The 14036-nt window shown below is 51.6% G+C and overlaps 1 protein-coding gene across 3 annotated transcripts in view; it reads left to right on the top strand.

The window, feature by feature from the left end:
- The window catches only part of HIP1 (huntingtin interacting protein 1), a 152786-nt gene that overhangs the window by 117307 nt on the left and 21443 nt on the right, over positions 1–14036 (top strand). For all 3 annotated transcript variants that reach the window (XR_005016555.1, XM_036826525.1, XM_036826526.1), the window contains exons 8-19: positions 2699–2839; positions 4550–4607; positions 7772–7847; positions 7948–8088; positions 8344–8441; positions 8805–8877; positions 9451–9634; positions 10163–10251; positions 10625–10741; positions 11734–11835; positions 12067–12210; positions 12646–12781. Coding sequence is in view for 2 of the 3 variants with exons in the window: in XM_036826525.1 (XP_036682420.1) it covers positions 2699–2839; positions 4550–4607; positions 7772–7847; positions 7948–8088; positions 8344–8441; positions 8805–8877; positions 9451–9634; positions 10163–10251; positions 10625–10741; positions 11734–11835; positions 12067–12210; positions 12646–12781 (1359 nt within the window). In the remaining variant the exon portion in view is untranslated. The remainder of the gene's footprint in view (positions 1–2698; positions 2840–4549; positions 4608–7771; positions 7848–7947; positions 8089–8343; positions 8442–8804; positions 8878–9450; positions 9635–10162; positions 10252–10624; positions 10742–11733; positions 11836–12066; positions 12211–12645; positions 12782–14036) is intronic.

Here is a 14036-nt window from a genome sequence, read left to right as displayed (position 1 = left end):
CTACTGAGCCTGCGCTCCAGAGCCCGCAAGCCACAACTACTGAGCCTGTGCTCTAGAGCCCGCAAGCCACAACTACTGAGCCTGTGCTCTAGAGCCCGCGAGCCACAACTACTGAGCCTGTGCTCTAGAGCCCGCGAGCCACAACTACTGAGCCTGTGCTCTAGAGCCCGCGAGCCACAACTACTGAGCCTGCGCTCTAGAGCCCGCGAGCCACAACTACTGAGCCTGTGCTCTAGAGCCCGCAAGCCACAACTACTGAGCCTGTGCTCTAGAGCCCGCGAGCCACAACTACTGAGCCTGTGCTCTAGAGCCCGTGAGCCACAACTACTGAAGCCCACACGCCTAGAGCCCGTGCTCTGCAACAAGAGAAGCCACTGCAATGAGAAGCCCACACACCGCAACGAAGAGTAGCCCCCGTGCGCAGCAACAAAGACCCAACTCAGCCAAAAATAAATAGATAAATAAATTTATTTTTAAAAAAATACTGTCAACATCCAGCTGAATGGTCTGGAATTATCTGGGGAGAATTAGCTAGAGTTTTCTAGAGAGAGCTCCCCCAAGTCTTCGCACAAACCCTTCCATGGTGAAATGGCAGTGGTTTTCTCATTCCCCACAGAGCAGTGATTTGGAATCAAGAGCGTCCTCTGCACGTTTCCCCACCCGCGCCCCATCCTCAGTCACCTCTTGTGAGCCACAGAAATCGAGAGAGCTGGTATTAGAAGAAGTCTGTCCAGCTTCTGAGTCCTAGTCTGTGACCCTGTAAGATTGGGACCAGAACCTTCGGAAGGAGGCCCTGCGTTTTCAACTGCGGGAAACGTGGGCCAATTACAATTAACATTTGTTTGGTGCACTTGCAGTGATTCTCGAAGTGTGGTCCCTGGACCAGCAACATCGGCATCACCTGAGAACGTATTAGAAATGCACATTCTCGGGTCCCACCCCAGACCTTCTGAATTAGAATCTCTGTGGGTGGGGCCCAGCCATCTGTTTTAACAAACTCCCCAAGTCTGCACTGTCCAACAGGGTAGCCACTGGCCACGTGTGACTATTTAAATTAATTATGATTAAGTAACATTCAAAAGTCAGGGCCTCAGTTGCACTCACCACGTTGCAGGCACTCAGCAGCCACACACGGCTAGCATATTGGACACACGTACAGAGCCCTTCCATCATCACAGAATTCTAATGGAGTGATCCTATGGGGGGATTCTGATGCATGCTACAGTTTGAGAAGCACTGAGCTAGAAAATAGCTTTCAACCCTGGCTGCATATTAGAATCACCTGGTGGGCTTTTGAAACCCACTAATGGCTCAACCCTACCCCAGACCAATTAAAAAAGAAGGAGGCATGGAGGAGTTGCAGGCAGACATTAGTAGTTTTCAAATTTCCCCAGGTGATTTTAATCAATCTCAAAGCAAATGGGAAGGACCACTGCACGTTGCCATGAACTTTATAGGACATTCTCATTTAATCCTTACGAGACCTCCTTACAAGACCTTTAAGAGGTATGTGCTATTAGAACCATCTGCATCTTACAGAAAAGCATCTGGAGGCACAGAGAGGTTGAGTAACTTGCCCACAGTCACACAGCTCTAGATGCCAAGGGGCATTCCTGGAAAGCGGCAGGCAGGCCGGGAGATGGGGCAGGCCGGGAGATGGAGCAGCCTGGGATTCCTTGCCAGCGTGGAGCCTAAGGAAGCCAGGAGATTTGGGGATGGCCGCCTCGCAGTGACAGCTGCTTTTAATTTGTGTCAAGAAGAAAAGCTGCCTTTTAATTAGAACCGTTGGGTTTTTTTTTTTTATTTCACTTGCCAGACTAAGCCTGTTAACAGGGACTAGTACAGCCAGGGAAGGCCGAACACAGTGGCTCTGGGCTTTTCTCCGGGGCAGTCCCACTCGCTGAGGGACTGCAGGGAAAGTCTTTTGGTGCCGGCCACGTGCAGGGACTCCGGAGGTGGTGGGCAGCCTCTGCAGGGAGGAAATCAGCCCTGGCCAGTGGTGTGCACTCAGGGTCCACGGCCAGGCATCTAGTTGCTTGGTTTAGGAGCGAGGGGCAGGGGGTTAACGTGGAGGGGTCTGTGGGAGCAGCTTGCTCTCTGGAGCCCGGGAGAGTGGAGGGCAGTACTTCTGTTGACCGGCTCCCCCAAGGACCTCCGTCAGCCTTGATCCTGATGGTTCGTCCTCTTCCTGGCTCCTTGCCCTGGGTCCTCGCAGCCTCTCCTCCAATTGTCCACCAGGGTTCCTGCATTTCCCCCCTTGTGGTGTTCCAAGAACCCTGTGACAAGCCAGCAGGAAGCCAAGGCTGAATTATTTCCTTCTTCGTGTTCTGATCAATGTTTGGTAGTTTCCCCACATTTCACCTGTTTGTGACACACAGAGCATCTTGGCTGCCAGGGCCACAGGCTCCTGGTCTAGCCGTCGCTGGCCACAGGGGCTCTGGCTTTTAACTCACCATCTCTCAGCAAAACCGCTTCTTGGCTTTGTGACCACCTTCAAGTTACTTACCTTCAGTTTCCTCCCCTGTATGATGGGGATACTCTTAGCTACCCCATAGGAGTGTTGAAAGGGTTAAATGCATTACATGAGATCATGATTGCACAGAATAGGTCCTCGTGTGTTAGACTCCTGCCTTCTGCCGTCTGAGAAGGTCGCCTCTAATTTCCCAGCTCTGCTGCCTCTCCCCTTTCTGTCCCCTAGTGTTCAACTCCCTGGACATGTCCCGTTCCGTGTCAGTGACAACAGCTGGGCAGTGCCGCCTCGCCCCGCTGATCCAGGTCATCTTGGACTGCAGCCACCTCTATGATTACACTGTCAAACTTCTCTTCAAACTCCACTCCTGTGAGTATACCAGCCTTGATCTCTGGAAGCTTCTGGCCGGAAAGAGGTTCACAGCCTGAGGCTGTCCCTGGAGGGAAGCAGCTCCCCCCCAGTGCCCTTGGCTTTCTGCTCCTGATCCAGAAGGTCCTGGAGCTCCCGGCTGTCTTGAGAATAGAAGAGCAGGGCCAAGCCTTGTTGCGCTCAGGGAAGCACCTGGCCTTCCAGAGCAGTGACTCAGGATGGCCCTCACCCTCCACCTCCAGCTTGACCACGTCTCCATCCATATGTGTCATGTAGTCTCCAGACCACACAGATGAGAACAGACCTGGCCTAGACCCACAGGAGCAAAGGCAGCAGTTTCCAAAGAGTTCATCAACGCAGCCTCTTCGTACAAGTGGGTTTTTGTGGAGAAATGTAAAATATAAAACAGGGCTGCTCAAAGAAATGGAAGGCCATACCTTCCCTAGCCACAGATCCTTGGGATGGTTTCGCGGAATGTATTTTGGAAACTACTGGTCTTGTGGAAGTTCTTATCCGTTTATGTGCTTCTTATTGAAAACGATGTGCGTGGGTGCTGCTTCCTCAGGGTCTGCATTGTTAAACCATATCCCAGATGAATCAGATGTGGGTGGTCCCTGGGTCACACTGTGAGGTGGCCATCGTGAAGGGTATACACATTCAGAGTGCATGGATGATGGAAAACCGAGAAAAATCAAGACTCAAATGGATATTAGCAAGGTTTTATTGCAGAAGTCTAGGACACGGGGTACTCTGGAACAGGTCACTGACAAGGAGTAGATCTGGTTATTTAGACCAGAACAAGGGAAGCAGCGTCACTGTCATTAATCTAGGAGGGTTTCGTGGGAGGGAGGTTGGAATTCTATGTTCAAGGGTTAGAAGGGTTTTGGAGCAGGGGGGCATGCCTGAAGGAAGCAGAGAGGGTAGACTAAATCCCAAGAAAAGAAGGCAGGCAGTTGCGTAGAAGCTCTGAATACAGATGAACTTGTTCCTAAGATACTACAGAACCAGTTGCACACTAGGACATCCCCACTTCCTTCTATAAAGTGGTGAGTTGTGATAAGAGACAGGTAATTATTCGGGTTTAAAGGCCTTCTTTAAAGGCAGAGCAATACACAAGACCTTCGAGAACTGTGTGGTCAGGGCAAAAGGGATGCTCCATACAGTATATGCTTTTCTGAAAATAAACGTTTTCTTTTAGAATAGATTGAGATCTACAGAAAAGTGGCAGAGATAGTTCAGAGAGTTCCCATATACCCCTGAACCCAAGGGTCTCAGTCCTGCGGTCTTTGCCTGTCTCTGGCAGGCTCTCTGGATCTCTCCCAGACTCATGTCTGTGCTGGGCCTCACCCAGTGTGCCCACTGCACACAACCCCTGGGAGAGAGCCCCCCTCTGGGGCCTGCCGTGGTCCACCCTGCTGCTTGGGTCAGGTCACCGCTGCCGTAGTCAGGGACGTAACTTCCATCCTGCTCTGCCGAGAGTGGCTTGCAGTCCAGGAGCAAACAGAAGGAAAGATTTGACTGATAAGTAGCCCCAGAGTCCCTGCTGGCCCCACTGGGCCCTCTTGGTTACCAGCCCCAGGGCAACTCTAGGTCAAGAATGCCTTCCTGCAGGGCTGGCCCCCAGCCCCAGGAGGGATGGTCCCTTCCTGCTGTGTCTTGCCTGCCCTCTGGTCCTCCTGTTCCCTCTCAGTCTTTTCCAATTTCTTCCAGGTCTTCCAGCCGACACCCTGCAAGGCCACCGGGACCGCTTCATGGAGCAGTTCACAAAGTAAGCGGCTTAAGTGAGAGAAGGGAAGGCGAATCTAAAAGTGCTATAAAGTCAATTAATCCATGCAGGAAGCACTTGCTTTTAAATCATCGAGGGGCGAGGGTATCTGCTTTAATGCTTTAAAAAGCGAAGGAAAAAGAAGATGGCAGCAAACCTACCAATGGCTGGGGAAGCTATCGGTTCTCTAATAAATCTCACAGAGAAAGACAGTTTCATTCATTCAGTCATCCTGCTTTATTCCCAGGGCTTCATCCTCTTCCGTCTTTCTTCTCCCTAAGTTCTCATGGTTTTATACCGTATACATGCTGACAACTCCCAAAGATACAACTCCAGCCGAACCTTACCTCTGACTTCCAGGTTCACATCCCCAGTGGTCTATTTGACATCACTATACCAAACTTACATCTCAAACTAAACTCTAGGTTTTCTTCAAAAACCTTTTTCTTTCCCTTCTATCTCAATAAATGCTGCCCACCATCCACTTAGGACAGAGATCCGGAACTCACCATTTTCCTCACTCCCCATGTCCAATCTATTAGCAAGTTCAGGTGATAATTGACAAAGAGATCTTGTCTCTGGTCATACCTCCCATCTCTTCAACTTCCATTGCTGTCTACCAGGACCCTCCGATATGGACGGGATGCTCTGGATTTCAGCTCCTGCCCCCTGCAATCCTGTCCCCACCCAGCAGTTGTAAAAACATAAATCCCTTGCTTACAACCTTTCAATGGCTTCTGATTACACTGAGAATCAATTCGAAGCTCCTCTCTGTGGTCTGCAAGGCCCCTACATGATCTGGCCCCAGCCCGCCATCTGTGACCTTGTCTCCAGCTCTCCAAGTGTTTCAGCCACATAAGGCCCTCTTCCAGTTCCCGGAACATAGCCTGCGCTCAGAGGCTTAGCACTTGCTGTTCCCTGTCCTCAGTATGCTCTTCTCCCAGCCTGGCCAGCTCCATCCAGGTCATCTTCAGTCACCCCCACACAAAGGCAGTCTCTGGCCCCTCATTTGGGGTCTTTTTCCCTACCTTCTGCTCCTCCAACCCCACCCTCATATTCTCCATCACAGCACCCTGTTTATTTCCTTCCTAGTTCTTAGGATGACTTTATTTTTGTTTGACTGTCTTGCCCATTATTTTATCTCTAGCAACTGATTCACAGCAGTCAATTAAGCCTATAGTGTTCAGTCATGTTTGAATGAATTAATAAGCTAATCAGCTAGTCTAGAAGAGGAAGAGCTTGTCTGACAAAAGGGCAAGTTATTCTGGTGCATTTGGGAAAGAAAATTGGTGACGAGATGAGAAGTCCAGCTCATCTTTCAATCAAGCATGCCCCAAGAAGAAGGGACGGAATGAAGGGAGAGACAGGAGGACTGCGGGCGGGGCGGGGCGGGGCGGGAAAAGCATTAGCATGATGTTTTCCTTGTTAATTTCTTCACCCTTGACTGCAGGAAAAGCATCGCCCCCCCACCCCCACCCCCCGGATCCCAAGCTTAGGCTTCTTTTGCTGGTTCCTGAGCAACAATCAGAGAGGGCAAGTTCGGGGTTGTGCTATCCTCCCGGTTTCCTTGTTCCGTTTGAAAAGCCTCGTATGTTTATTCTATAATAAATGACTTATTAAATGCTAGGAGACAGGCCCTGGGGCTGATTTCCTGGAATGTTAAATTCCAGTAGCTTAGGAAAGCAGCAGAGCCTATTACTGTTGGCTCCAGCCCAGAAAGCGGGGAACGTATGGTCAGGTGATTCTATTTCCTTTCATTTTTTGAGCTTATAAAAGCACTTCCCATGAGTGCCGCCTCACCTTCTCTTCCACAGACACGGCGGCTGAGGCCTCAATGTCCCCGAATTCGGGGAAAGCAACAGTGATGTCACAGGGACAGTCCTAACCTTGGGGTCTGAAGGGTTATCGTGAGACCCCAGGAGTTTCGTTTATTGGGCTGAGCTGGAGAAAATTCTGTGCTGCAGAGAGAGGGTGCTGAGATCCCTGACCCTCTTTTATTATATCTCAGAAAATATGTCTGGTGCCCTCAGTTTTGTTGGCCTTCAGTGTTTAGATTCAAAATGGAGACTTGAGGAAGAGAAAAAATTGGGGTTTCTTTATTCCCATATTCATCCAAGATTAGGACACAGTATAAATGGTTTTTCTTCAACCAATATTGCTGAGTAATTCCTCCATGCCTGGTACTACTTTATTTTTATTTTTTAATTAATTTTTATTGGAGCATGGCTGCTTTACAATGTTCTGTTAGCCTCCACTGCACGACAAAATGAATCAGCCACACACATAACAGATATACCCTCCCTTTGGACTTCCCTCCCATTTTACCACGGTGCATTAGGTAGAGTTCCCTGTGCTATACAGTACGTTCCCATCAGTTGTCTATTTTATACATAGTATCAATAATGTATATGTGTCCATCCCAGTCTGCCAATTCCTCCCTCCCCACCCCTTTCCCCCTTGGTATCCATACATTTGTTCTCTACGTCTATGTCTCTATTTCTGCTTTGCAAATAAGATCATCTATACCATTTTTCTAGATTCCACATGTATGTGTTAATATACGATATTTGCTTTTCTCTTTCTGACTCACTTCACTCTGTATGACACTCTCTGGGTCCATCCACGACTCTACTAATGACCCAATTTCGTTCCTTTTTATGGCTGGCCCGGTACTACTTTAAACCTAGCTCAGCAGGGCCCAGTCTCTGCCTTCTAGAAGCTTATAGTCTAGTTGAGGAGATAACACATAGCGCTCAAATAAGGGGAATTCATTAAAAAGAGATCTACCTTAGTAATTAAGTTCCCTTCCCTCTTCGTATCATTAGTTGGTTTATCCTCAGAAATTTATTTTAATATTACTCTAAGCCAAACATTCCTAGGAAGATACATCTGCCAAACAACAGCATATATTCTACGGTGATGCAGAAATTAGTTTTTGGACTGTCTACTCTTCCAAAGGATTTTGTGGTTTGAATTACTCTTTCCTCAGTGAGGACTGGCTATAAATAATCTCTCCCTGCAGCATCATAATTGCATCCTAGAACCATGGAGGCCATCTCCTTGGCAGCCTGTGCCCGGGGGCTGGGCAGGCAGTAGGAAAGCAGGGTGTCCCCTCCTCAGGGCTGGTGAAGGCCCCCAGCAGCCCTCAGGCCTTTCTCCACCCTTAGGTTGAAAGATCTCTTCTACCGCTCCAGCAACCTTCAGTACTTCAAGCGGCTCATTCAGATCCCTCAGCTGCCAGACGTAAGTGTGCCCGGCCACACCCAGGGAGCTGCTGAGTCCTGGAGGCTGTCTTAGAGGCTGGCAGGTGGGCAGGGTTTGAGGATGCGTCTTCCCTTTTCAGAACCCACCCAACTTCCTACGAGCCTCCGCCCTGTCAGAGCACATCAGCCCCGTGGTGGTGATCCCAGCCGAGGCCTCGTCCCCCGACAGCGAGCCAGTCTTAGAGAAGGATGACCTCATGGACATGGATGCGTCCCAGCAGGTGAGGACCACTTAGGAGGAAGCTCAGGCCTTCCCGTTGCCCCCGGGGAGGGCGGGAGGACCCGGGACAAGTTCAGCCACCTTCTAACCCAAGCGCTGACCTAGGCTGATCATGCTGCCCTGCGGTCCCTAGGAGGTGCCGTAAGTGGACCTGAACCAGATTAAGAAAGCATCCGTTCCCACGTGGCACTCGTGAGACCCACGCAGACCTCTCTGGGTCTCTAACCTTGTCCTTACTCCTTTCTGGTCGCCGCAGAATTCATACGACAGCAAGTTCGATGACATCTTTGGCAGCTCCTCCAGCAGCGATCCCTTCAATTTCAACAGTCAGAACGGCGTGAACAAGGACGAGAAGTGAGTCCGGGCTGTGGAGTTAAAGCACATGGTGCAAAAGCTAAATTAAGCCACGATCTCACTTGCCACACCCAACCAAAGAGGAATTCTTGGGCTTCTTCGATAAATGTCTTGACCTTCGAATACTGGCCCCTTTAAAATCCCAGAGGAAAATCGAATGAGGCTGAAATACCCATGGACCTGTGGGTGGTAGATTAGTATCTGGAAACACTGACGGTCTTAGAGTATAACTTACAGGATTTCAAAGAATTGTTCCCAAATTAACATCGGCTTTTAACCTCCTCCCTGGGTCTCCTAGCTCGCATTTAAAAGGCAAGGGATAGAAGCACAGTGGAAGCAAACTTGCTCTCCTTCTGTTCCCAGGGATCACTTAATTGATCAACTGTACGGAGAGATCAGTGGGCTGAAAGCACAGCTGGAAAACATGAAGACTGAGGTATGAATTGGGCTCTGATCCGCAGCTGGGCTTCACCGGAACATGACAGCTTTTAATATTACATTTGCTTCACATCCACCCTTGTTGGGCCACATCTTCACCAGGTCGTTACGCATTTCCAGTGCACTTACCCTTGAGAGCAGCATTTAAGCCACGCTCCAGGGGCCCTGTGATAGTGAGAGATAATTGTGATCACCAGCTGGCTGTGAAGCTGTGCGGTGAGAGACCTATTCTTCTCACTTGGCGATGAGAAGGTCTGACTTGTAGCTCTGCTGGCAGTTTGCAGTGTCTGGTGCTGAGGCTTTACCCTGGGACCGGCAAATGTCCTCTCCTTCTTCGTTCCAGCTGGTCCATCACCGCTCCCAGGCCCCTCTAACAGGACCAGAACTCCCCTGCCGTCGCCCCCAGTTGTTGTTGGGTGGGTGGCTTGTTGTGACCAGAGGGGTCCGCTCTCATGAGGCCTTGGGAGTGGGCTTCTTAGGAAGACCGAGGTGTTGATGCGGCTGGCGCTGGAGACGCGGCAGGTCGGCCCCGCTCGGCCCGCCCAGCGCTCATCCCCGGGCCCTCCCGCAGAGCCATCGAGCCATGCTGCAGCTGAAGGGCCGCGTCAGCGAGCTGGAGGCCGAGCTGGCCGAGCAGCAGCACCTGCGGCAGCAGGCGGCCGACGAGAGCGAGTTCCTCCGGGCCGAGCTGGACGAGCTCAAGAAGAAGCGAGAGGACACAGAGAAGGCTCAGCGGAGCCTGACGGAGATCGAGAGTGAGGGGCTGCCACTGGGCTGGGCGTGAGGGTCGGGCCGGGGTGGGGGGGGCGGAGCCCAGCGAGACCCTGGATGGAGGCTGAGGCCCGGCGCCAGAGCCCCCGCCTCGAGTCTGTCCGGGAGGCCACCGTGGATGCCAGTGTCACCAGTCAGAAGGGCAGGTTGGCGTCCGGCAGGTTGAGAGCCCCACTTGAGGCCCTGCTGGGAACACGGAGATGGGGATACAGAGGATGACGAAGGAGAGGGAGCCTAAGAAAATTCGTGGCATAAAAACCAAAAACTCTGATAAAGTAAATGCCGAGCATGAAATGCTCAGGGCGTTCATCAGTGGAGGGATTTGAATTAGGTGAATTGTTCATTAAAGAAGACTTCCCAGAGGACTTGATTTCAGTAGGGTTTTCGAGGAAGAAGGAGGTATATATGCTTGCGAAAAGGAGGGACGATCTTCTAGGGGTTCTGCCTTATTGGAAGGAGGGCAGAGGGTCCCCGCCAGTGTAGACCCCTCACCTTGGTCCATGACAATACAGGGAAAGCCCAAGCCAACGAGCAGCGCTACAGCAAGCTAAAAGAGAAGTACAGCGAGCTGGTGCAGAACCACGCCGACCTGCTGCGGAAGGTAGGCCCCTCACCGCCCCCATCGGCATGCGCAGGCCCCACTGCACGGGGGAGACGGTGACTTGGGCCACGTGGCTTCTCCAGGGCTGGCGCCCCCTCCGTTTCTTGGAAACCACAGCTCCCTGGCCTCCTCTATCTCGAGCTCCACCTTAGGTGCCAACCCCACTAGCGTTAGCATTATCCCCCATCTTTATCATTTTGGCAAATAGTTGAGAGTTGAGCATCTGAAGGTGACAGCTTCCTTCTGGGTGAGAAAGTGATGTCTGTGTCCGACTCTAGGGCACTCACGGTCTGAATGCCATCATTTGTTCCGGAAGGAAGATGGCCTTTATGCTGGAGATAAGCTAGTTCGAGACACTGTTCTTCTCTTACAGAATGCAGAGGTGACCAAACAGGTGTCCGTGGCCAGACAAGCCCAAGTGGATTTGGAACGAGAGAAAAAAGAGCTAGAGGATTCTTTCCAGCGCATAAGCGACCAGGCCCAGCGGAAGGTGAGTAGACGAACTAGGTGGGAATTGGTGGGGGGGAGGGTGTCTGTCCGAGATGGAGGTGGGCCTTGAGCACTGCACAGATTGAAAGACCTCGTCGTCTGCTTCACGAGCAGGTAGAGCCCTGTGGGAGGGTGACAAGGGACCGTACAGGACAGGACGTGGTTACCCATGTGTAAGGGGTTAGAGGCATGACGTGATGAAGGGTCTGAAGTTGAGTGGGGCTCATCAGCTAGGACGAGTCTCGAGGAGGTTTTGAAGTGGAAGCAGGTGGATGTCAGAGAGGAGTGGCATTTATAAAGACCCACAGCCAGAACTCCCATGAGTTGGGATGGGGTTGGCGGCAGGTCCGACTGGAGTAAAGAGATGTTGGGTGGATAAAATGGAATGCCTTACACTTAGAGTAGTGGCTTTCACGCTTTCCTGTGACCCAAAGTGAAAAATACATCTAATGGAAATCAAAGTTTCACAGAGCAATACTTATCCTTATTATGTGAATGCATGTGGATTTTTTTGGCGGGGGAAGCTCTGTTTACTGCATTCTTTTAAAAATGTTAGCTGTGAATTCTTACTCATGGGTCACAACCCGCTCTTTGAAAAACACCACTTAGAAATCAAAGAAGGGAAATTGTTTCAAGACGGTGGGATGGGGTGAGTCAGCAATATACCTACCACCGGGTGTTGGGATGCCTGAATTAAAGATCTGGTTCTGCTTTAATTAGTATTATGGGCTCAAGCATGACATTTGGGAAATGTCCCTAAAACTACCCCCCCCCACCCACCGCCCCGCTCCCTTGACATTTCCTGAAGCTGGAAAAAGAATTTTTGGAACATTCTGAGCTCTCACCTTCCCCCTGCTTTTTTGTCAGGGTAAAACTTGCTTCTATATAAAAGAGTATACAAATCTCACAAGTATAGCTTGGGAATTTTTACACGTGTTTATCCCGTGAAATCACCACCCAGGTCGGAGCACTCCTGTTTTTCTTCTCTTTCAGACTCAAGAACAGACGGAAGTACTAGAGAGTTTGAAGCAAGAACTTGCCACCAGCAAACAGGAACTCCGTATTGTCCAAGGCAGCCTGGAAAGTTCTGCCCAGGTAAGCGTCATCTGTCTTTCCCTTCCTCATTCCTTTCCATCTCTGGCTTTGGTGTTGCTGGCACCCGGCATCCATCACCATCAGCACATGGCCCACCTTGGTCCCATCTGGTATCGGTGTGTCCTTGGGAAGGGGCAGATTCCTTGTGGCCTGGTGGTGGGTTTGGACCTCTGGAAAGGGAACAGTTTAATTCTCCCAGCAACTCCCTCTTCCCACTCGGTCGCCATGCAGTCAGAAGCAAAATGGACCGCCCAGATCGCCGAGCTGGAGAAGGAGCGGGGCAGCCTGGTGGATGCCGTGGCTTGTCGAGAGGAGGAACTGTCCAGTCTTCGGGAACAGCTGGAATACACCCAGATCAAACTGTCCAGCACACAGGCAAGTAACGGACACCCACTGGGGCTGACCAAGTCCAGTTTCATACCCGTGGGCCTCGGCAGTGTATGCATGGAGGCAGGGGGGCTGTGAAAGGGGTTTGGGGCCTTTGGCCGGATCGCGAAGGCGAATATTCTGCGGGCATAGCTCCTAATGCCAGCACACAGAGCAGGTGAGAAGGGATGCACCTGGCACTCTCTCCCCAAGGGTGGAGGACGGGCTGCCGTGGTCCATCCCCATAGCCTCCTGTGCTCCGTGGCACACACCTGTGGACAAAGTTAAAGGCTTTTTCCTCTGTGTCAAGCTAACTGGCTTCGGCCTCATTAGCAGCAGCTCAAGCTCAGGTGCCAGGAATCCCAGCTGTGTCACAGGTGGCTGCTGCATGGAGGCTCATTAGGGGGCCCATGGCCGACTCTCACCTCCCTGGACCATCTCTAGGAATCTGTAAGCCGGCTCGCGAAGGACCAACGAAAAATGCTTCTGGCGGAGTCGAGGAGGGCTGCTGTGCAGGTGGTGCAGGAGGCCCTGAGGCGGTTTGAGGAGCCCACTCTCTTCAGCTGCGCCGGATCTGCAGGTGCCCTTCCCCTTGCCCGGCTTGCAGGTGCCGGATCCTTACAGCCCAATGCTCTTCGGCATCGGCCTTGAATCCCGTGAGACCCTGATCTCAGGGGTTCCCAGCCCAGCTGCACGTCAGGATCACCTGGGGATGCCCAGGGATGCCCACCCCCCCGCCTAAGTTCTACTCAGTCGGCAGCTCTGCAGCACAGGGCCTGCGCAATAGTATTTTCTAACACCCCCCCTCCCCGCCGCCCAGCCTTCACCCCTCACCCCCGGGTGTGATAACTACTGCTTTGGTCATGGATCACGCTGATGAAATGCATCCCGGGAGCTGAGGCCTGATAACAATTCTGAATGCCGGGAGGAGGAGGAACAGACGGGCCTCTGTGTCTCTGAGGAGAACAGTGTGGTCTGAATCCAGAGGCGGCTGCCATGAGCTTCAAATCTAGACAGGGAGTCATCATCCTTAAGCATGGAGAGGCAGATACAATAAAATCCCCAGAGGGTCCCGGGCACGAGCAAGGGCCCACTCCGCTTGCCCCAGAGTTCTCGGGGCGTGTGGTGAAGTCAGGAGCCCCCGTGATGAGAGGAGGGCCTTGGTGCACAGTAGATGGGAGAGCATCCAGGCCCGGGGCATTTGTGAAGTCCTGGACGTAGCCATGAACAGATCTCATTACAGCTCATTTTCGAGCAGAGGGGACTTGTCGGTAGTCTTGAGAGGTCCCGTTCAGAACAAGGCAGACGGGAGGAAACAGCTGACGGGTGATTTTTATTATCAGCTAGAAAGGTCTCGATTCAGTGAAGTGTTTCAGGAAGGACTGTGATATCTTGTTCAGCGGGGAACCCGTCTGTAGGGAAATCCAACAGTTGCAAATGAAGTAGCGCACTGGGTACCTCATGTACTGCGAGAACACCAGGACATGGGGCAGCTGTGGGCGGATTCCACAAGAGATGGTATGAGCTGGGTTTTGAAGGAAGAGGAGAGACATAAAGCCGTGGAGAGGAACAAGAGTGGGGAATAATAATCATAAAAACAGCTGACATTTACCGAGTGCTGCAATATGCCAGGCACGATTGTGCGCGCTTTATGTGCCTTGGCCCAGCAATCTCACTGTGATGCCGGGAGGTGGTACTATTATTCCTCCTTTGTCGGATGAGGAAGCAGGCGCATGTGGCCTGAGAACACAGCCAGTAGTGATAGAGCCAGGAGCTACAACACGTATGCCACGAGACGCAAGAGCCCATACTTTAACTCCTGTGTGTGCGATTCA

Source organism: Balaenoptera musculus, chromosome 15 (assembly GCF_009873245.2).
Source record: "Balaenoptera musculus isolate JJ_BM4_2016_0621 chromosome 15, mBalMus1.pri.v3, whole genome shotgun sequence".
NCBI classification, from domain to species: Eukaryota; Metazoa; Chordata; class Mammalia; order Artiodactyla; family Balaenopteridae; genus Balaenoptera; species Balaenoptera musculus.
This window is presented reverse-complemented; position numbering and strand designations above follow the sequence as displayed.